Source organism: Stegodyphus dumicola, chromosome 9 (genome assembly GCF_044657685.1).
Source record: "Stegodyphus dumicola isolate Sdum_Otavi_A_Nest chromosome 9, ASM4465768v1".
Taxonomy (NCBI): domain Eukaryota; kingdom Metazoa; phylum Arthropoda; class Arachnida; order Araneae; family Eresidae; genus Stegodyphus; species Stegodyphus dumicola.
In genome coordinates, this window is record NC_140776.1 from 76,696,836 (window position 1) to 76,719,298 (window position 22,463).

At 30.5% G+C, this 22,463-nt stretch overlaps 1 protein-coding gene across 8 annotated transcripts in view; it reads right to left on the reverse strand.

The window, feature by feature from the left end:
- LOC118193931 (rho GTPase-activating protein 45-like) overlaps window positions 1–22,463 on the reverse strand; it is a 341,239-nt gene that overhangs the window by 21,406 nt on the left and 297,370 nt on the right. For 7 of the 8 annotated variants that reach the window (XM_085823640.1, XM_085823641.1, XM_085823638.1 and 4 more), the window contains 8 exons: window positions 21,102–21,299; window positions 16,213–16,349; window positions 14,153–14,341; window positions 6,054–6,191; window positions 5,092–5,148; window positions 4,851–4,981; window positions 1,097–1,177; window positions 310–482 (listed from right to left, as the gene is read on the reverse strand). In XM_085823640.1, coding sequence (XP_085679766.1) covers window positions 310–482; window positions 1,097–1,177; window positions 4,851–4,981; window positions 5,092–5,148; window positions 6,054–6,191; window positions 14,153–14,341; window positions 16,213–16,349; window positions 21,102–21,299 — 1,104 coding nt within the window. The remainder of the gene's footprint in view (window positions 1–309; window positions 483–1,096; window positions 1,178–4,850; window positions 4,982–5,091; window positions 5,149–6,053; window positions 6,192–14,152; window positions 14,342–16,212; window positions 16,350–21,101; window positions 21,300–22,463) is intronic. The other variant, XM_085823637.1, reaches the window with a different exon arrangement.

Consider the following 22,463-nt stretch of genomic DNA (forward strand, 5'->3'; position numbering starts at 1 on the left):
ACACGCATGGAATTAATGGTACTATAGTATACATCTAAACATATACACAGAGAGAATGGAAAATGGCTCTTCCATTACATTCTGGAATTTGAATTTTCTAGGTAGGTACTAAAATTTATAGATCATCAGCATTTTTACAATTTGCAATGCGAAGTAAAGTATACAAGCTATATGAATGATCTTTATTTATCGCAAAATTTTGCTTTTAAAATTAGATAGGGATATCTTATACATTTCTCTATAAAAAATCAAGAGAATTAAATCAAACTAATAAGACACTGATATTACAAAAGCTAAATAAAATTTTACCTCTGGATTTTAATGACTTAGATTTCAACTTATGTAAGCAGGAATCATCTTTTTGACTAGCTGGAGATTTAGCAGAGGCACCAAATATTTCATCAGCATGTAAAATTAAGAGCTCTATCACTCTGGTTTGATGAACAGTATCAACTAAAGAGCTAAGAGAAGCACTGCCTTCACTAGAATAGAAGAAAAAGAAAATACAGCTATGCAACTTTTAATAGTTAATTAAATAAGACATTTCATTCAGAATTCTTCATAAACTTCAAACTCATCTACTACTTTAAATTTCTTTAACGAATTTTTGGTATTTAACATTTCTTACACTAAATTTTTAACTAAATAATAAATACACTGCTGAATATTTATTAACATATGCTATATCTTAATATGCATAAGAAAAATGAGGCAATAACTATTGAAATCGGAATGAACATAAAATTACATTACTTAAATTAACACAAATTTGCACAAGCGTATAACACTACTTCCATCTAGATTAAGCTTATTTCACTGAATATACAGATTAACATTACATTTAATTCCTTAATTATTCATAATATTTGTTAGGATATTAAGCACATTAGATATTAAATAAAATTTAACTTTTTTACAAATATTTTTCATAAATGTTATTGATATAAGAAACTTATGCAGCACTAATAATTAAAAATGTGTCCATATATATATATATATATATATATATATATATATATATAAGTGAATTTCAAGTATTCTACTAAGTAATAATAATACAGATAATAATTTTAAAGAATTATATTAAATACATTACCTAGTTCGTAATAATGTTGGACCAAAAACAATGCCTAAATTACTAGGAGGCATATTATTGTGATCTGAATGCTGAGACACCCTAAACAAAATAATAAACAAAATATTAAAACATTAGATTGGAAAATAATTTTATACTAATTATGTTACTTCATATTGTCAGTTTATTAATTATGTTCAATACATGCATAACAGATAGTCATATATATATTTAAATTTTTCTTTTAAATCTGAAAACCATTAATTTAAAAGTCTGAACTGCAGACAACAATAGTATTAATTACGTAAAAAACTTTTATATTACTTCTATCTTCTGATTACTATCTTTGAAGAATAAAGAGCTAATGCCCTACTAACTGCTATTTTATACATCTTTTAGTCTTTCTGCATCATTAATTTTTATTATGAGATTTAAAGTAATCCATCAGAGATTAGTATTCTAGAAATAAATTAGAAATTATTTACTGCTTTGAAAGAAACATTTTTCTTGCATTTTTATAAGCCCATATTGCTCAGCAAATGCCAAATTTTCAAATGAAATATTCTTTCAAAGATTATTAATTATAATTTTATATTAAATGAATTTAATATTATTAAGGGAGATGTAAATATTTTATAAATATTTTCATGCACAGTGTTAAAAGGATGGTAGATAATGAAAAGGTAATCTTTTGATTGGCATTAATTTCTCTACAGGATTCATATTAAAAAGAGCTTAAATTATGAAAGGGAAATAGGTTATCCTGTTGGTAACTAATCCCAAGTGAGCCACGCCACGAAGATAAAGAACAAGAAACTTCAAAACCTCAGTAATTGTGTTCATTGTATTAATAGTGAATAGTAATAGTGTTATTTTCCCAATGGAACCAAGATCCAATAACACTTCATACCAAAATACCAAGGGCTACTGTGGAATTTATCACTCATGCACTCTAGTAAATATTGCTATTCTATGAAGCATAATCTTCATACGAGCATTAGCTAGGTAAATTATCAGTTTCTCAAGCATGCTGTTTTTATGCATGGCATAGGACATTTCATTCAGCTTTGAGATTTACACTATACAGGGCTTATCTGCACAATATAAAACCAAAATTTATATATATGTGTAAGCTAAAAAAATAGGTAATACAGTACAAAGTCCGTAATCTGGAATAATCTATAATCCGGACCTCAAAGCCACAAACTTACGCATGCGCGTAAAGCCAGTAAAGCGTTTACCTATGCGCGTTTCCGACTGTGAAGAAGTAACAGAGAATGTCATTGAAAATGAAAAAATTTCGATTGACAAGTTAGTCGGTATTCTCGACACAGCAATTACAGGACTTAAACAATGGAACTTCGTAACTGAACAAGAAATTACGTCTGTTTATAGAATTAAAGAGAAAGTATTAGCACAAAAAACGAAGCAACTTAAACAACTTACATTGATAGAAATGTTTACTAAAGTAAACAAATAAATATTAAGCTTTTTTTTTTTTTTTTTTTTTTGTAAATTTTGATACCCTTTAGATCATAATTGCTCTTTATTTCATAAACTACGGTTTCATATTTTTAATTGTATAATTTCTGCATGTCATCTTACTAGATTTAAATTGATGATCTATAATTCGGAATTGGCGAAGTCCCGACGAGTCCTGGTTATGGACTTTGTACTGTACTACATTTTAGCTTTAACTTGCTATAGTTCCTTAACTGTCTGTTTGAATTTGTCTGTTTCTCCTTTCCATCCTAAAAATAGTAATGGCTTATAATAAATCTCTCTGACCTGCACTATTTCAAAATTAGTCCTCCTCACAATTCTTGCATAGCAGTAATGGTGCAGATCTTTACATAACACTTCAGCCAAAAATAATTTGAAATTTTCACAGCCAAAACTTTTAGCAAAAATAGGTATGAAGCCTGACAAAAACTAAATCATTTCTGAACTAGATTTTCATTTAGGCCATGTCCCATTTCTACTCTCACTTCTTTACATTGGAAATGTGCTGTCTATTGCTGCTACTTCTTTCTTCATACCCAAAATAGTAAAAGTACTAAGTTACTATTCAAGGAGAAGCGTGCTATTTGTTCCAGTTTAGCGGTGTTTCTATCAAAAATGTTTTATCAAGAACAAAAAGTGTTCAATCTGATACCACAGTTCCATCACAGTATTAGTTCCATCACGAAATGGCTTTCAGCATCACACACCTATATCATTATTAAAAATGATATCATTACAGATTTATATATTTCTTAGAAATTTATATATATATTATATTATTACTATCTGATATAATACAACTGACTTGCATTACATCAGCCTTTTAGATACTCCAAAAAAAAAAAAAAAAAAAAAAAAGGATGTTATATCATATGGCCATTGCATTGAATGTACTCTGGAGCTGGTAAATCATTTATCAGTATTTTTCATTATTAATTTACTTGCATAGAGTTTTGATTATTTATAATAAATTATCCAATAATTAAAAATTTTGTTAGTTAAAAACAGATCATTAGAAATTTCTTCCCAAGTCCTTTTAGCCTATAAAAAGCTAGATTTAATAAAACATATGTTTAAAATTTACAAAAGCAAAAATCAATAAGTTTTAGATCAATAAATAACATTTCTTAAGCAGAAAAGCTGAACAAATATTAAGCGTCAGCAAAAGTTCATGAACTAAAATGTTTCTGAAATGAAGTCATTAAATATCAATCACTTAATGAATTAATATTTTTTCTGAGCCAAAGTTATTTCAGGAAAAGAATGAAATGGAAGTCAAAAATGCTGAATGTCAGAAATATAACATTTTTATGCATATGAATTCTAAATTTAAAGGTATAAACAAATTATAAAATACTTAAAAATTATGACCTGGTAGTAACAATAAAAGCTCAAAATTCAGGTATGTGTAAATCATTCATACTCTAGAGTCAAACCTGATCATAATTTCGATGATGATTACAGTAATTTCCCTCAAACCAAATCAAATTACTTTTTTATATTTATATTAATTCCTTATTTTCAAATGATAATTTAAAAAAAAAACTGTTTAACCCTAAAACACACAGTTTAACACTGCACTAAAATAACACAACTCGTATTCAAAAAATGTAAAATCAGTCGTGCTTGAAAAGCTTCAACTATTTCCAATTTTAGTCATCAAGCAAAATAGACAAAAGTGATTATATATTTTTCAGTGTTGAGATACCTAATCAGGAAGAACAGAATATATTACTTCAATCTGTTTTGATAATTATTGAATTTTTAGAAACACATATATTATATGCATTCATTTGATATTCTTATAGCAGTGAGAAATAAAGGAAAAATATAGCAAAATATCCCATTCCCTCACAACTTAGCACTGTACAGAAGATATAGAAAAAGAAAATATTAAAGGAAAATAAGGAATACACAGAAAGAAGAAATAAAAGATGACAAACAGGCAGACAGATGCACAAACAACCACACTTCCCACACCTATTTCATAATATACAACATTCTTCAAATTTAATTTGAGAACAAATAATTTGAGATTGTGTCACAAACATTAAAAAAAAGGCAGTGAACAATGACCTCAGATGCACTTCATTGCTTACTTAAAAAACTTCATTTTCAGTTTTTCCATTAATCATATATACATTTTAAAAATTTTTTTATTAGCATAGCAGCTGCTATTCTTAAAGATTTGTTCCCTAATTAAAAATATAATGAAGATAGAATATCAGATTCCTTTTTAATAAAACAATACAAAAATGAAAATAATGTATACTTCTGCAGATGATGCATAAGGCAAGCAAGAGTAGACAGATGTACAGGTGGCAATCGTTGAACCAGTTTTCGTAAATCTTCAACAGCTCCGACAGTAGCAAGATTATCATCACTTTTTTGAGCAGGATAATCCTAAGAACAGTAGCAAATATTCAAGGCATCAAAACATCTGAAGGATGACATTAAAATTAAACACACATATATATATATATATATTTTTTTGAAGTACAATATTTAGCTACCTTAGCAACTTTGATAAAATCGGGATACAGTCTGTATGTCAGAAGTGGCTCTGGAAGCTAAACAGAAAGATAAATATTATTACACTCAAACTATTAATCTACACAAACCATATCTATAATAGTCTTCCTCATCAAATATATGTATTAAGCAAAAGTTCTACTTCAAATAAAATTCTATGAACAAATCAAAACAAATAGGTTAACAAAATTCAGTTTGAGAATAAAACTATAAATGATTTTTAATTTATGTAAAATTACTTGCAGAAATACCTGTTTAACACTTTCTTAAATCTAATTACTTTAGCACCTACTATAAAATCTATACTAAGTAAATGCTTTAAACAAAAGGAGAATGATTCATAAAGGAATTTTTTTCATATAATTTCAAACTAATTTTTATTAAAATGCTAGTAAAAGAAGATAAATGAAAGAAACTAATATTTAAAAATTTGTAGTTGAATTTACAAAACTATGCATTTTTGGGGGGGGGGGAGGACAAAATCTTTTGCCTCGTTATATTTAAAGTTAGCATACACGATTTTTAATTCTTAAAATAAGTTTTTATCAACAGAAATTTACAACCTAATAAAACTTGGATTTTTTTTTCCCTAAACTGTTCAAATTTTTCCTAAAATTGTTACAGGGATATTTGAAATGGTACTGAAATGTTATCGAGCAAACAAAACAACACTGATCATCATAACTTCTATATGTAAACAAGTTCACTTTATTAATAATTATTTATCAATACAATTCTGCATAGTATACATTTAAAAGATTTTTGATAATCATATGTAATAGTAATAATTTCCTGACTTTTCACTGAAAACATAAAAAGTGATGGAAAATTATGCTGAACAGATTAAAACACTTCAGAATTAAGACTCCATGGGTTACAAAAATAGTTACATAACACAAGTAGGCTATTTCTGATTCTTATTTTAAAGATTGTTTGAACTTACTTGTCTTAGATATAATTTCAAAACATTAGACACTACATTTGGATGCACTCCATCTAAATCAACAAGTTCAGCTCCATTTTCAAAACTCTGACATAATTTTTCAACTTTAGATTTCACACCAGACACTCTATAAATTCCCTATAATATATATTAAACATATGATAAATATGAAGGTTATACAGTAATTTACAAATATTACTGTACCATTACTGTATTTAAAATATTACAATAATTTAAAAAAAAATAGATATATTCAAAAAATAAATACGATAAAGACTAAAAATAATTTTATAGCAAATAATTAATTTATTAAATAAACTAGTTTAGTTACAAGCTGAAGGTCAATGCTGTCTTATATGTATAGAGATAAATGTTTTAATGGATTGTTGAAATTTAAAAAAAGGATTTATATTTTGTTTTTAAATAGGACTTTTATTCAAGCTTCTTAACCCTTTGACACGCGGTGGTCGCGCCCTGAAACCACCAATTTTTTAATTTTTTTTTCTCTTCTTCTTTCCGAAATTTTTGAGTGAAAATCGATCGATTTCTGATCTTTTACCTCTAAATAACACAGAATGACTGCAAAATCATACATGTTTTAGATCTTAGTACTTCAAATCTTATGCCTTTTAAAATTCGTTTTCAATGAGATAAAATAACTTCCTTTTATTAATATAAAAAACTTTAAATTTCAAAAGTTACTCATCGCACATCATGATTTCTATAATAAACACTAAAAAATAGCATTAATTAAACTGCTTATATATAAAAAAAAACCTCTATATGTATGGCATTTGCTTTGTGGTTTCAGGGCGCAACCACTGCCCCACTAGAGCATTGTGTCAAAATGCTCACAATGCTCTAGAGGCTCAGTGGTCGTGCCTTGAAACTACGGCTCTTCACAATGGTATTTGCTTGCTTCTCAAATAGGAATGTTTATTTTTACCCTGATATAGATAAAGAGTTTTGAAACCACAGAATTATTTTATTATTAAACAATACATGCACCTGCCCAGTATAAAGGTCTTTCTTTTACAGAGATTTTCTCTGATCTCAACACACTTGCTCCCCAAGCTAGTATTGTGATTTTATAAATTATTTCCTGTGGTTTAAATTTAATGTAAATATGCTTTGCTATAATTAAAAATAGAAATCGCGTAAAGTTTTATTTAAATTAAAAATGTTTTTTGAATATTTTGGGACGAAATATGAATAAAATAAGTATGAATGGGAAACGAATGATCCGTACCAAAGCCAAAAAGACCAAACCCCCCCCCATTAACATAAAAAACCACAAAGTTCATGTGCCAGATGAAAAGAAACTAAATAACACTAGGCATATACCAGTGAAATTTAGATCCAGGCAGTGTACATTTTGTAGCACAAGGAAGAAACCTCATAGAAGATACATGTGCGAAACGTGCAATGTGGGTCTATGCATGTACCAAAAAGACAAAACATGCTTAGAACAGTGTCACAAAAAAAATTTGTTCTTTGAAATAATAATAATAATAATAATAATAACACTGAGTCTTTTTTTTTTATCCATTTAGCCAAACATCCTTATTATGTAAGTACTTATATTTTCACTGCTACAGAAAAAATACATAAATGTTTATTTCAGATTTTTTTTCTCTGATGATTTACTTTGTAAAATAATATAAAAAAATTATATATAATGCAATTCTTCCATACATTTTTTAAAAATTTATTGGAAGCGTGCATGGAGAAAGGTAAGTTTTTTTTCCCTACTACCTCAGTAAGTTTCAAAGTCCTAGACGCGCGGTTGTTTCGCGGTGCGACCACCACCCACAAAGCAATGGGCAAAAGTAGATTTTTTTAAATTCATATATTCTTTGTCTCTACGATCATAATACTCAATTTCTAGAGTTTTTAGTTAAAAAAATTATAAAAATAATATTGTGCGCGTCAAAGGATTAAAAGACATTTATTAAAAGTGTTTTAAAATGATAGTCTGGCACTATTTAAAGTTTGTTAGTACAGAATATTTGGTGAATAATACACATCTTTACAGATGAGGACATTTTAATAATCATTTTACATACACTATAAGATTTCTATTTTGTGAAATAATAAGCACTTTTACCTTCCATAAAACTAACTTTTTAATACAGATTTTAAAACAATACACATAGATATAATTCAACCACGAGAGATGTGAACATAAGCAAAAACACACTTGTGATTCATAGAGATTTACTTATCAAATATGATAAATGGATGTGATTTACCTGACAGCAATAAAATCCAGTGAGTTATCTAATTACTTCTCATTAGCATGTTTCTCTAGCTAGAAAATTATTATGCAAACTTATGTCTTTTGACAGAGTGACAGTCAAGGTTGCATAAGCAGTGGTTAAACAGTACACATATTAAAAATTCATCTATAAAAATAATGAGCTTGTTCTTTTGTTTGCAATTTATAAAAATAAACATGATGATGAACACGTTAAAAATTAATATGATTTTGCTTTTTCATTTTTAAATATTTCATGTTAATTAATTGTGAACAAAAGATGAATCTACTGTTGGCATTTATTTATCACAATTTAAAAATAATTTGAAGTTATTGTTTACCTCTTTATAATTAAGAAAGCAATTTTCTAGAGCTAAGAATATTTTATTATTTCTATTAAAGAGAAATTTAACATGTATAAAAAAACTGAAGGTCTAAGATCTACACAGATTTTAAAACCACTCAGTCTTATGCACAGAGTAAACATAATAATGTCTTTCTATATATATGTACACATTAAATGGTACTTTTCCGTTTTGCCGGCACAAACGATAAAGTCGACAATAATGGAACTGATACCAAACGGAATATCCTTCCTGGTAACCTTTTACACCTCATTTTCAAAATAAGTCGCAGCCATTTCTTAGATTGATTGGTTCTTTCAATACTGGCATGCAATTAAATATAATTTAATTAGAATGCAATCACACCACTCACCCAAAGGAGAAAATATAGAAAAGGCAAAAATCAAAGATTAAAATCATCAATTCTAATGAGAATACACTAGCGAAGTAAAGCACTGCAGCTTTACATAATTTCTGACCAAGCTGTTGGTATGAATTGAAATAATCCTTGCATTTAAACTTGTATTTAAAATTAAGACTGAACTTGAAATTAATGTAGATAATTATTGAGAGAACTAGATTTTTGTAGCGTAGTTTATGTGAGATGAGATTACTTGGGGTCACGAGATATGAACCGACGAATCAGCTTATTGAACCATGAAAGCATAATAAATTCTTAAATTAATGCCTTTTTACAAATTTATTGTCTTTATTTATTGGCTTTTTACAAAATTTTAAATGATATTAAAATATTTATGCCTTCAAAATAAAAAATTCTTAGAACTAACATTTGTTAACATTTTGTATGTGTTTACTGTATGTTGTTGCCAATAAAGTCTGCTTGGTGAGATTTGTGCCAGCGAAACAGAAAAGTACCCATTAAACTATATTAAGATAGTTTAAAACTAAAATTTTTAAATATAGCTTGACTATCTTGAAACTTGTGTCAATCTGTAGTTTGCTAATAATTTCCTCAGAAAAAAGTTGAGTGGTTGTATAAATCATATCAGGGTGTAAACTTTGAGCATGCAATGAATGTGCTGCAAGCCTATAAATTTAAAACTGTGAAAAAGAAGTTATTATTTTTTAACGAAATCATAAGACAAAGGCCTTATTAATTATTTTAAATATACACTGGTGTGCAAAAATTAAGGACGAAGTCGAAAAATTAGCATATCAGCTGAACGAAGAGGCAGAGCGGACAGAAAGACCAATCAGGAGATTAAGTAAGGTGATGTACGGTAGCACATGCACAGATATGCAGGTAGACGTAATGGGGGAGTGTCTGAGTAGTATAAAGCATGTTGTCGGTGTAAGATCAGTATTTCTGGCAAAGAGATTGCATGCCATATAGCAGTTAAAATCACACCGAGTTGCTGCCTCAGCGAGAAATGGCGAATAATCAATCTGTTAGACGACATTTGGATGCTTTTACCCGAGCTCGAATCATTGGGAAGTTGGAGGAAGGCCGCAGTGTGACAAGTGTGGCTGCAGAGTTCGGAATTGCTCACAGCATCGTTTCACGACTTTGGAGACAATTTCAAACTACAGGAACAGTTATCCGGGCGTTTAGTAGTGGTCGTCCACGAGGAACCACACCCGCAGATGACCGGTATATTGCCTTACAGGCCAGAAGAAACAGGCGGCAGACAGCGGGAGAAATCGCTAGACACACGACACAGGCGACTGGACGACCGATATCGCGTTTTACTGTGGCCAGAAGACTGCACGGTGGTGGTCTGTTTGCACGACGCCCTGTACGGTGTGTACCTCTAACGCCTGCCCATCGGAGAAGGCGTTCTCTGTGGTGCCGGGAACACCGGAATTGGAGAGACAATGAATGGGGACGAGTACTCTTTACAGATGAGAGCAGATTCAGTCTGAGTAGCAATTCTCATCGCATACTCATCTGGAGAGAGCGGGAAACCGCAATCATCCCTCGAACATCATTGAAAGGGTCAGGTATGGAGGTGGCGGTGTTCTCGTTTGGGGAGGCATCATGCTTGGTAGTCGTACAGACATTCACATCTTCGACGCAGGTTCAGTCAACGGGACCCGTTATTGTAACGAGATTCTTCTTCCATGTGTGCGTCTTTTTAGAGGCGCTATGGGTCCGCAGTTCCTTTTCATGGACGACAATGCACCATGTCATCGCGCAGTAGCTGCCGAACAGCTCTTAGAGAGTGAGGATATTGAACGTATGGATTGGCCGGCACGATCTCCCGATCTCAATCCCATCGAGCATGTGTGGGATTTTCTAGGCAGACGCTTGGCAGCTCGTACCTTGCCACCAGTAACGATTCCGGAGCTTCGATTGGCGCTGCAAGACGAATGGGCAGCAATGCCTCAACAACTCATTGACACCCTCATTCTCAGCATGGGCAGACGCTGTGAAACCTGCCTAGCAGTCAGGGGAGATCACATCCCCTATTAAAGACCGGATGTTTCTTGCTGGACACCCATCACAGGGATGTTTCGGCCTTCAGTCGCATTGCGCTCCATGCTACTTTTTCAATAAAGCTTCTTTTTATCCCTCTGATTTCTCTTTTAGTAAGTGTTGCTTACATTACTCATGTCCTTACGTATTGGGGATCTTACGGTATTAAATGTGCTGATTTGGAAAGCTTTTGTACAAAGTTATATTGAAAAAACCGTCTCGTCCTTAATTTTTGCACACCAGTGTATATACAGCTTTGTAACAAACCATCAATTTAATTTAGAATTAGATATTTAAAATGAATTGTGAGCTGTTCATGTCATTTTTCTTGTTGGCAGATTGAAGGCAGGCCAGTTAAAAGTGCAGGTGGCTACAGAGCTCAATAAAATATGTCTGCAATTTGTGGAAACAGTTTAAGATCACTGTATCCATATTCAGAACACATGGAATAGGTTGATTGGGATTCATACCAACGAATGAGGATCATTTTTTGACAGTTTAAGTGCAGCAATACAGCTCTTATGTGAGAAACATGCTGCCACTGGAACCAGAGTTTCATGGTTTACAGCTACCCAAAGGGTTCTTGAGATAAGGTTATATGCCAGAAGACCCACTGTTTGCTCCCGCTCACTGCAGCACAAAAGAGAATGCATTTAGCATGGTGCAGACAACATGGACCTTGAACCAGACTTCAGTAGAACACTGTGCTCTTTACAGATCAATCGAGATTCATCTTGGACTATCTTTCTTGGCATATCCATATCTGGATGCCATGAAATCAAAATTTAGATGAGACAGATACACTGAAAAGCTCTTAGCTGCAAAAAAGTTGAATTTTCAAGTATTTACCAAACATTCTATAATTTTGAACATCTTTTTTCCTTTGAATTATTGCTTTTTGTTGAATTTACCATTTCAAGGATTAAGAACTGAAAGTTGGCGATTCAGAAATTTTGTATGCATTTGTTTACTTTAAAAAGAAAGAATATTATAAGAAAAAAAAAAAAAAAGTATTAACACTTTTGTTTCAAACTCTTTTCAGAAATTCACAAAATATTATATTTAAATAAAATTATATGATAACTTGCAGACAAGAAATTTCAAACTTCCACTATCTTCACGTGAAGACTAACAAACTGATTCTAAAGAGTACAATAAAATACAGACAAAAACAAAAAAAGGAAATACAGTAGAACTCTGATTATCCAAATCAATTGGGAATGGATCCAATTCGGGTAATTTGATTTTTTCCGAACAAAGGATCCATATACACTTTAATTAATTATTGTATATACTGTATGTTGGAAATGGGAGAAAATAACAATATTTAAAGAAAAAGTGGTTTTAATTAAATAAAATGAAAAGACAACACTTTTATGTACATGTTATAAAGCATGATGTACTGTACTTACAAGTGCTGAAAGTCATTGCTTGCTGAACATGTCGTTCAGCATAAGCTGTTTAACTGTCTTCATCCGTTTTCGGGCAGCCAAGTCACACATCCACTTAACAATGAGAAATTGCATGTGGCAGCTCCAACCACTTCAACACAATTTTAACACCGGCATACGCTTCACTAGCTGATGTTCAACATTAAGGTCTTCTTCTTCCTCGACACTTTCAAAGTTCATCACCATTTATAATTTGAAACAAAGAGTCTGACAAATCGCATACCATCCATTCTGCTGTATCTTCAGCATTAACTTCTGAACATTCAGGAATTTTCAAAAGAAGTTTTCTTACTTCCTCAAGTAACATGTCATCCTCATCTTCTCCTGTCTCTTCCCTTTCCTTTTCTTGAGCTTTTTTCCCTTTTTCTCCTTTTCCTTCTCTTCTTCAGTTGGTATGCCTTTCAACTTGTTCCACGCACATCTTAATGTGGCTGCCTAAACCAAGCTCTAAGCTTCGCTACCATGTAAGTGCTATCTTTCAAATTAAATTTTTATGGTTAGCCAACACCCCTTCTTCGTCTTCGCTCCCTACCAAAGGTTTCCTTAAAAGTTGGCTTCTGTAATGGCATTTCATGGTTTCGATAACAAAACGTTCTATTGGTTACAACAAGTTTGGTGGTAAAAAGATTGTTGTAAACTGGCCATTCCCTCTTTCCAACAATTCTCCGGTGGGGTGAGTCAGTGAATTATTAATAATCAAAAGCACTTTACTGCCTTCTTTTCCAAGATATTTTTGGTGCTTTTTCACCTCAGGGACGAAAATTTCATTGTATCACTCAGTTTTAATTTTTTTCGGTACTTACGTATTATCGCAACCAGGTTGACGCTATTCGTAAGTTTTGACGCTATTTGTAAGTTTGAGTAAAAAAGTATGAATAGAAAGAAAATGTACATTTATTAATTACAGATAATTTCTAATACAGTTTTTTTATATTATTTTCTTTTAAAATATAAAATAGCAATTAAACCCTTCCAGTTTCGAATTTGAATAAGTTGCAGAATTATTTTTTCAGCGGAAATCTTTTGGCTATTGCTTTTAGCACTGATTAAAAACCATATCCGCCATAACCATGTACACGTCGACTTATTTTTACTTAAAAAAACATCCCAGAATTGCACAAAAATGGCATTGCGCACACTCTTCACTTTATCCATGTACACTGCTATTTTCTCATAAATTACAAAAATTTGCACGAAAATGCAGGAAAATTTTGTGAATCTCTAAATGCTCTTTTTACAAAACTACGTATAACACGTAGGATTGCCGTAAGTAGGGTTGCCAAATTTCGCAATTTATGCAAATTTTGACCTGGTTGCGATAATACGTAAGTACCTTTTTTTTCTTAAATTCTGAGTGCGATTCGGATAGCTGGAGTTCGGATAATTGGAGCTGTACCATACTAAAGAAGAACTGCTTGGGGGGAAATATAGACTACATAATAGTACAAAATATTTAAATTATTATACCCAAACAACTGAAAAATGAAAGTGAATTAGCAGTAATGCTATGCACTGCTGCAGATCTTAAAATTATCATCTATGCTCTTTTTTAAATCAAGTGGATTCTTCTTTTCTTATTACTTTTATGAAAAATCATCATCATTACTTACCTTTAAGCAAAAGCCTTTATCTTCAACTTCTGCTATACATTTATTCACAATATAAGGGATCTCTTCACCAGATTCATTTGCATGTGTAGTTAAATCTACTCCAAAAGTGGTCATCTTCCGTGGAAGGCGTTTACGACCACATTGTATTGCTAAAGACTCAAGGCACTTCTTGTGACTAGCCAGACCACACTAGATAAAGAAATTCAAATAAAGGTGTATAATTTTTACATACGCAGTAAATGAGCACAATGCATTTAAAAAATTAGTATCTCAAATATGTATCAAAAATGTTTTTAACTATGTACAAAAAAAATCCTCTATAACTGAAACTGCTAAACAAGATTCATTAGATGTCTTCAACATTAGCTAAAAATACACAGTACAGTTAAAAGTTCACTGCAATGAAATAACTTACACCTTTCTGCATTGCTTATAACTAACAAATCATATTTATGTTGACAGATTTGCACAACAAACAGCATAAAGTATATAATATAGTGAGCATAGAAACTTATAAAAGTCCAGCATTCTGACACTGCAAGCAACCAGTACAGTTCGTGTACTGTATAAATTTAACAAATTAATAATTTATAGCAAAATATTTTTTTATTTAGTTGTTATTTGTAAAAACAACTTAGATCATGCCCTCTAAATATAGACACAGCAAGTGGCTGACAATATCACTATGCCCTGTTCATAAATAGATTCAACGAAAAACTGACATTCATCTTAACATTTCAGGAGACTTGGTGTTAACATACATATTCTGCTTTAGTTCTGCTTTAGAAAAAAAATATAAATATTAGATACTAATTCTGTTTTATCAAGAAAATGCTAGATAACTAATAAAAAGACGAATGTTAATTCAAGTGGCTGTAAAAGCTATAGATTTTCATCACTGAACTGTGAATACCCAGTTTTATATTTATGGAGTTATGTGTTATGTTATCATTAATTAACCCTCTGCTCAATTTGCGGACCAAAATTGCTTCCAAAATTGCGGGGTTTTTTTTTTTTTTTTTCCTTCTTTTTTTTCTTATATTTTAAATCTATATATGCAGAAGAATTGAAAAATGCACTTTTTCTTTCTAGAAAATATTTTTATATAGATTTTTATCATGAGAAACTAAGTTGCCAGAAAAACCAATTTCAGATATTATCACCCCCCCCCCCCCCAAATTTTTTAAAAATAAATTTCAGTCGAATTACAGTTCATTTCTATTTACTGCATAATATAAAAAAAGTAAAATGTATAAAATTTAAGAAAATATAAAGCTCTGAGAGAAAAATACCTTAAAAATGCAGTTTAGTATGATAGAGTTTTGCACCAGATTCAATAAATCTAATTATTAATCTAATAAATAATCCAATAATTTAATTAAATAATCAAGATAATTGCTGAACATTTTCTAGCAGCCATTTCTGTAAGAAAAAAAAGTGGCAAAAAGTGAAGTTTCAGTGCTAATACCACGTGCCTTCAAATGCCGCAATTGAACTAACGATATCTGTTGGCCAAAACATAAACTAAACACCTAATATTGAATATAATTTATTTCAATGGTTAAACGGAGAAAAAACGGGATGCGCTGCTCAATAAAGGAAGAAAAACATATGCCCACGGAAATCACGGGATGATCAGATGATCAGGGTTAATTTTTTTTTAAATAGTAAATATACCACTTCACAAGATGACAGGCCTCGAAGGGGCTAGATGAGGTGAGCCTAGCATTTCACATATTTATCTCTGTGAGTATTTATTTATTTAAAATTATTATTACATCTATTGGCATAAGGTCAAAATTTTATTCCTGCCAGGGATCACCATACTTTTTGATTTTTTTCACATTAAGACAACTTTTCATTTTAAAATAACCTTAGAGCATCAAAGAAGCGAATGTAAGTAGCATCTAAGGAAAAAGATTCTTCCAAGACATTCTCAGTTTTACATATTTATATTTGAAATTGAAAAATCTCATGCAAAAATATAATTTTTTTTTAAACTTAAAATCCAAATAAATACACCTTCATATTTTCTAGGGAAAAAAGATATAGATGCTTACTTCAAGACACTCGAATCCATGAAAATATACATAAGAATCACATTCTCTGCATCTAGAGGGAGTTTTCAAGCGCCTAAAAGTGTGAGTCTCTGCAGCTTTTGACATACATGGCCTCCTTGCTTGTCCAAACGCATCTACTAGAAGTAATATTAGATTTAGCTAACTTACAGGAATTTATAAACAATTATTTAAAAGGTTTTAATATCTAGTTTATTAACTAATAGATGTGCTTAATTTGAATTTTTAGGAGCTGAAAAAATAAAAGTTATAAATATTTGAAAAAATAAAAGTTATAAATATTAAAACTAAAACATTTTCAAAAAATTAATACTTGATATTAGACCCAAACATTTTATAAAAAAATGTAGTGTAGTAATAAAATCATTTTTGCTTTTACTACAAAACTATAATCATAATTCATCCTTAACCTTTTACATGCCGCATTATGATCCAGAAATAAAAGACACAACAACATCAATTTCACATTAGAATATACTGGTAAAAACTATGAAACAAAAAAACTGCTGTAAAAAAATTTCTGTCTGTTATTTCCTAGATGTTCCATTTTTAGAACATGCGCTGTTTTTTCTCTTTTTTTTCACTTCATGAAAACATTGTATGATGAACCTTTTAAAATTCTATGCTGTAATAAAGGTTACTGAACAATTTGATGTGAAATTACTAAATGTTAAAGGGGCTGCTACACATATCTATAGCATACCTATAGCAAAGATAGTTAGAAGAAGGGAATGCGGTACATTTCAGAGATGTCGGTGTTGTCAGAATGCCTTTAGCATGTGTGGACCAGTACATTCATGGGCATGCAGAATTGATTCTGCAGGCTACTTCTGCTGACATTTTGCGGCAAGTGTGGAACAGTCTTGAAGCTCCCATATTGGCCCATTCTCCTTATCCCATATCAGACCATTATTTGCTGGCAACCAGAGGCTTATATGTATGGTATCTGTAAAGAAGTCTGATATTGAGCCAACAGCACAGGCATATGCAGTCATGTCAGAATAGAGCTACATGGGCATCAGAGTGGCATAATGTTGTGCTTTCTGATTAGTTACACTTTTGTTTAAGCAGTGACAGCTACCATCTATGAGTTTGGCAGTGATGTCATGAAAGATTCAATTTGGCCATAAATGTGGAATGCCACACTGAGTGACAATGTTTCATCATGATTTGGGGCACCATCATATATAATAGCAGATCAGCACTAGTCAGTATTGTTAGCAGTATGACGGTCCAGTGCTACATTAATGACGTGATCCATCTGACAGCACTACTCTTCCTTCAGAGGGTGTCAAATGTCATTTACCAGCAGTATAATGCCAAAGTACACATGGCACGCTTCAGCCAACATGACCTACAAGGTACCCAGATGCTTCCTTGGCCAACTGTATACCCAGATCTCTCACCCATCGAACATGTAAGGATTATGATTAGATATCACTTGCATACATTGCCGCCACCACATTCAGAAGATGAATTGCAGCAAATGGTTGACAGGGAATGGATGTCTATCTTCAGGAGACAATCTACGTACTCTTTATGTCTACATAAAAACATTAGACATACTGCTGCCTTTATTGCCCCTACTGTGGTACTAAAACTTACTGAACATACTGTATAACTGCTTTTTATAAGTGTATCATTTGTAATAAACATCACTTATTGTTTGTTGCGATGTTGCACTTTCACTATCATGCAGTGCATATGTGTGAAGATTAGAGAAATGTCATACATGAGATACTGAAGTATGAAGCATAACTGCAGCCACAAATAACTTAGGACATTAATCTTGCCAGTTCCAGAACATTTACAATTTTTATATTGTTGCAGTAAGAAGAAAGTGTAGCATCAATTTAGTAAGGCAGAGCAGCAAAAATGAAGTGCAGTGTGTTCAGGACAAAATCTTAATTCCAATAATAATCCTAATTCATGTTGGTTTTAATATAATTTGATTGATTAATTAATAAAGCTTTAAAACTGTTACTGGTTGACAGCATTTGGAAGTTGTTTTCATCAGAGCATTGTGTAAAAGTCATATGATATGGATTAACTTAGTAATTATGCAGTCTAGAGAAAATTATTAAAAGCAATTACTAATTTTAGAACTGAGAGAAACCCAAATTAAAATGAAGAATTATGAGGCTATGATAAGGTCACATAAAGGAAGAAGAAACTGAAGATTAAAATGGACAAGGATGTCTCGTGAGCATAAGCTGAAAATTATTATTATTTAACTTACGAATATGTTTTTAATAGTTGTTATTAAAATAATACTAAATTGTAAGAAATGTTAAAAACGCAGGCTCGAGAGCTACGTATTGCTCTTGCACGTAAAATGTATAGAATTTAATTTTTGAATAGACAGGTTTTTCTCTTGATCGTATATAGCCATTTTTTTTTTTCGTTCAATAAATTTTTTTATGCTGTGTTTTTCTCAACCTGATGTCACAACCCAGGGTTTGCATAGCGGATTCGACCACTACACCACAAGGCTATTGCTAATTTATAATTTTGAATTATATATTTTTTATCTTGAAATACATATTAACATAAATGGCCATACTCTGAAATGAATACTTTCTGAATACTATGCCCTCACTTCCCATTATAACACACCATTCATTTTTGTTCTCTAAATTTTCACTATCACTCAATGAAATTAATTATTCATCTCCTTCATATTATAATTTCACTGTCACTGCTAATAATCACAGAACTGTAATAATTCACCTTAGAATTAGGTAAATTTTGAATGAACAGCTCAAAACTGTCTTCATTTTCATTTTAGTTCTTCTCCTTATCCATTATCTTTTCAGCGGTCAAAGCAAAAAATACAGAAGTGACACATGTTAAATAAATATTCATATTGTTCATGGCTTCAGTATCACCATGTTTTTTGCATTACGATACTGTCTGCGTATGTTGTTCTAGCAGAGCCAACAGAATACTGGAACACATGATGGTTGTCTCTGCAGTGAATCCAGTGGAATGAAAAGAATCAAATAAACAAACATTTCCAAACACCTTGTATATATTTATATAATGTACATGCATTCTAAAAGGAGTCTTAAAAATTTTCATTCAATATGATGTGCCAAGTTTGTTCAAAATATTTAAATAGGATTTGAATAATAATTAACTATTAGGAGGATTTTAATTAAGAATAGAGCAGGATTTTGAATCGGTCACAGAGACCTGTATTTAAACAACTTTTATTAGCTAAATTTGCATAATTACTTATTTTAGTCTCTATTTTTATAAACTTACATTCATTAAGATGATATTTACATTATTAAAGAAACTCAAATTACAAGTTAATACGTGACAAGTAACAAAACATCTCATGACTGGATAAAGCCAGTCATGTGCTCAGAGGGCTAAAATTATAAATTTGTTTTCCAGAAATTTTCTTTAATTTGTAGGACATGAAATGATTGTGTTTCGTATTATTATCATGATAAAATTTCAATTTTCTATTCTAAATTCAGAACTAATATTATAAATAATTACTTTTCAGGATACCAATGTAATATATTAAAATATGTATAATGCTGCAAGCAGATAAATGTTTAGTTCCCCCCCCCAAGAATTTTAATTATTTGCAATTTTTATAAGAAATATTAAATTTATATCTTGCTATATCAGTATAAATATAAACCTAACTAGGTTTTTCAATAAATTAAGTGCACTGACATTACTTTTATACTACTTACTACATTGCTTTTTTACAACATTTGATTAAATTAAGGAATACAAAAAAAAAAAAAAAAAAAAAAAAAATACTTGTAATAAAGACAAGTGTCATGGTCTAGGATCAGTAGTCTTAACCAGTGACCCATGAAACAATTTTATGTGGCCTGCTAAGACACTTCAGTCATATTTATGACAAATAGGGTATTTGTTCCAAAGATCTCAAGATTTTAGTTATTTGAAATCCAGATTTACATTTTCATTTAAATTAAAAACAAGCAGGAATAATGCACTAGAAAATCGATAAATGGAGCTAATTAATTTACAGTGTGATATAAATACTATTCAAAGAGCTGAAGACATATATTTCATTATCTTCTATTTATACTTGCCAAAAATAAATAAGCTCAGTTATTAATTTTTGCACTAAGAATAATTGCTTTGTTTGTGAATACTTTTATATGTAAAGAGACTTTTTTCAATCTATGATGAAGATAGTTTCTAGTAATTTCTCTTTAATGTTATAAATTTTATCAGAATCAAAATGCCATCAAGTGTGAAGTTGTAATTGAAGTAAAGAAGTTTAAAATTATTTATGTACACACATATGTATTTTTATTTATCCGTTGAAGAAAATTTTATAAATAAGAGAAAGAGACTAAATTATCATTATTTATTCTGAAGTTTTGTCCTGACTGGTAAATTTTCTCGGGAAAACTTAGAAAGTTTTGTAATTTGTTTATTTTTAGTTTAAATGAAAGTAAGTTATTTAATGATAAATTAAATATGTATGAATTATTTGAAGGAAATGTCAGTCTAAATATTTTATTTCACTGTCAATATATATTTGAATTACAAACCATAACTAATAAAAATGTCTTGCAAGCACCAAATAGAAAATAAATGTGAATTTAGATTTTTTTTCCTTGATGGGATATTATTAATATACAGTTCAAATGAATTTATTTTTTTATTTTGATAATAAAATTTTTCATTTTGTTAAAAAAATTTATTATTATTATTTTTTTTTTAATTTGGTCCTTCAGCTGTTTTTAGGTCTTGGATTCGGCTCGCATGCAATTTGAGTTTGAAACCACTGATTTAAGGCTATATATAAGTAATTTATATATCAAGCTCTATGAGTAATTTATACATTCCAGAGAAAAATTCAGAATAGTCACCATTATCATGATCAGTTTCCAGCTCATCTCCAGATGAAACATGAACAATTTTTCTTGTTGAAATATGTGGACTAGCAGTGGGACTGGTATCTTGAGATTTGTTACTAGGACAACTACTCATACTGTCAGAATCACTTCCAACTGCAGCTTGGGTAGGAGAACCCCATGCTTTTATTGGCTGCTGATTTCTTATTTTTTCTGCCAAAAAATATAATCAGAATTAGTAAATGCCATTTGAGGAAAGCCATTTTTTCTTTTCCTTTTAGGAAGATTAGTTTATGAATTTAAGTCAGCTGCCATCAGTAGTTATGATAATAAATAAAATACTGAATTTATTGTAACAGTTACAAAAAAACTACAAAAACATAATAATTATATTCACTTATATAAACCAGAAACAAGGATATTCTATACATTTTTCAACATTGGAAAAAGAACTTGAAACAGAATAATAATAATAATGCTGTAATAAATAATAAGAATAACCATAAGATTATCATGTACAGTAATACTAAGTGATTAAGTGATCAATAAATCTCTTTCTTTTACTTCAAATAAGCAAACTTAAAAAAATAATAATAATAATAATAATAATCTGAATGCTTTCAGATTTTATATTACAGCCAAAGGAGTTTTTTTTTAACGTTTTGTGTACTACCTCTATTTATTAATTATCATGTTCTTCACACTCTAATCATACAATTAAATTGAAGAGCAGTATCGCAAAATAATTTAAAAAGAGCATATCATTAGGATACAGAGTCTGGCATGCTGGGGATAAGTATGTTTCTTTTTTTTTCCGCTTTCTTTTCCATACAGCTTTACCATTACTCGCTTTGAAAACGTTGATTTGTTAATAAAAAATTCTTTAATGTTTGACAAAATATGAAATCGATAATAAAACAAATTCCAAATTTGGGCTTTCAGATGCCCATATTCAGTGGAAGATGACGTTATTCAAAATTTGATGGCTTCTCGCATTTTGTTTTATCAAAATGCGAGAAAAATAGATACATTTATGCAATACAATACAACGCTCTAATATTTGGTGGCAACAATTTAAAAAGTGATTTTCTGTTTACAGTGTATCAACGCAAAATGGCAAAACAAAATTAAGAGCCTTTCTGGGCAAATTGTATCTTTGGGCTAAAAATGAAGTTTAGACAAAAGATGTGGAAAATTAAACAAATACAACTTAAAACTAACTTAATTTTTCTTCAATAGCTTGCTGGCTGGAAGGGGTATTCTGAGGTTAAACAGAATTATTAAAAATAAATTAAGTTCAAATAATTTAATATCACATAAATCTGATGATAATAGAAGAGATATGATAAAGATGGAGAAGATGAATATATGTATAGG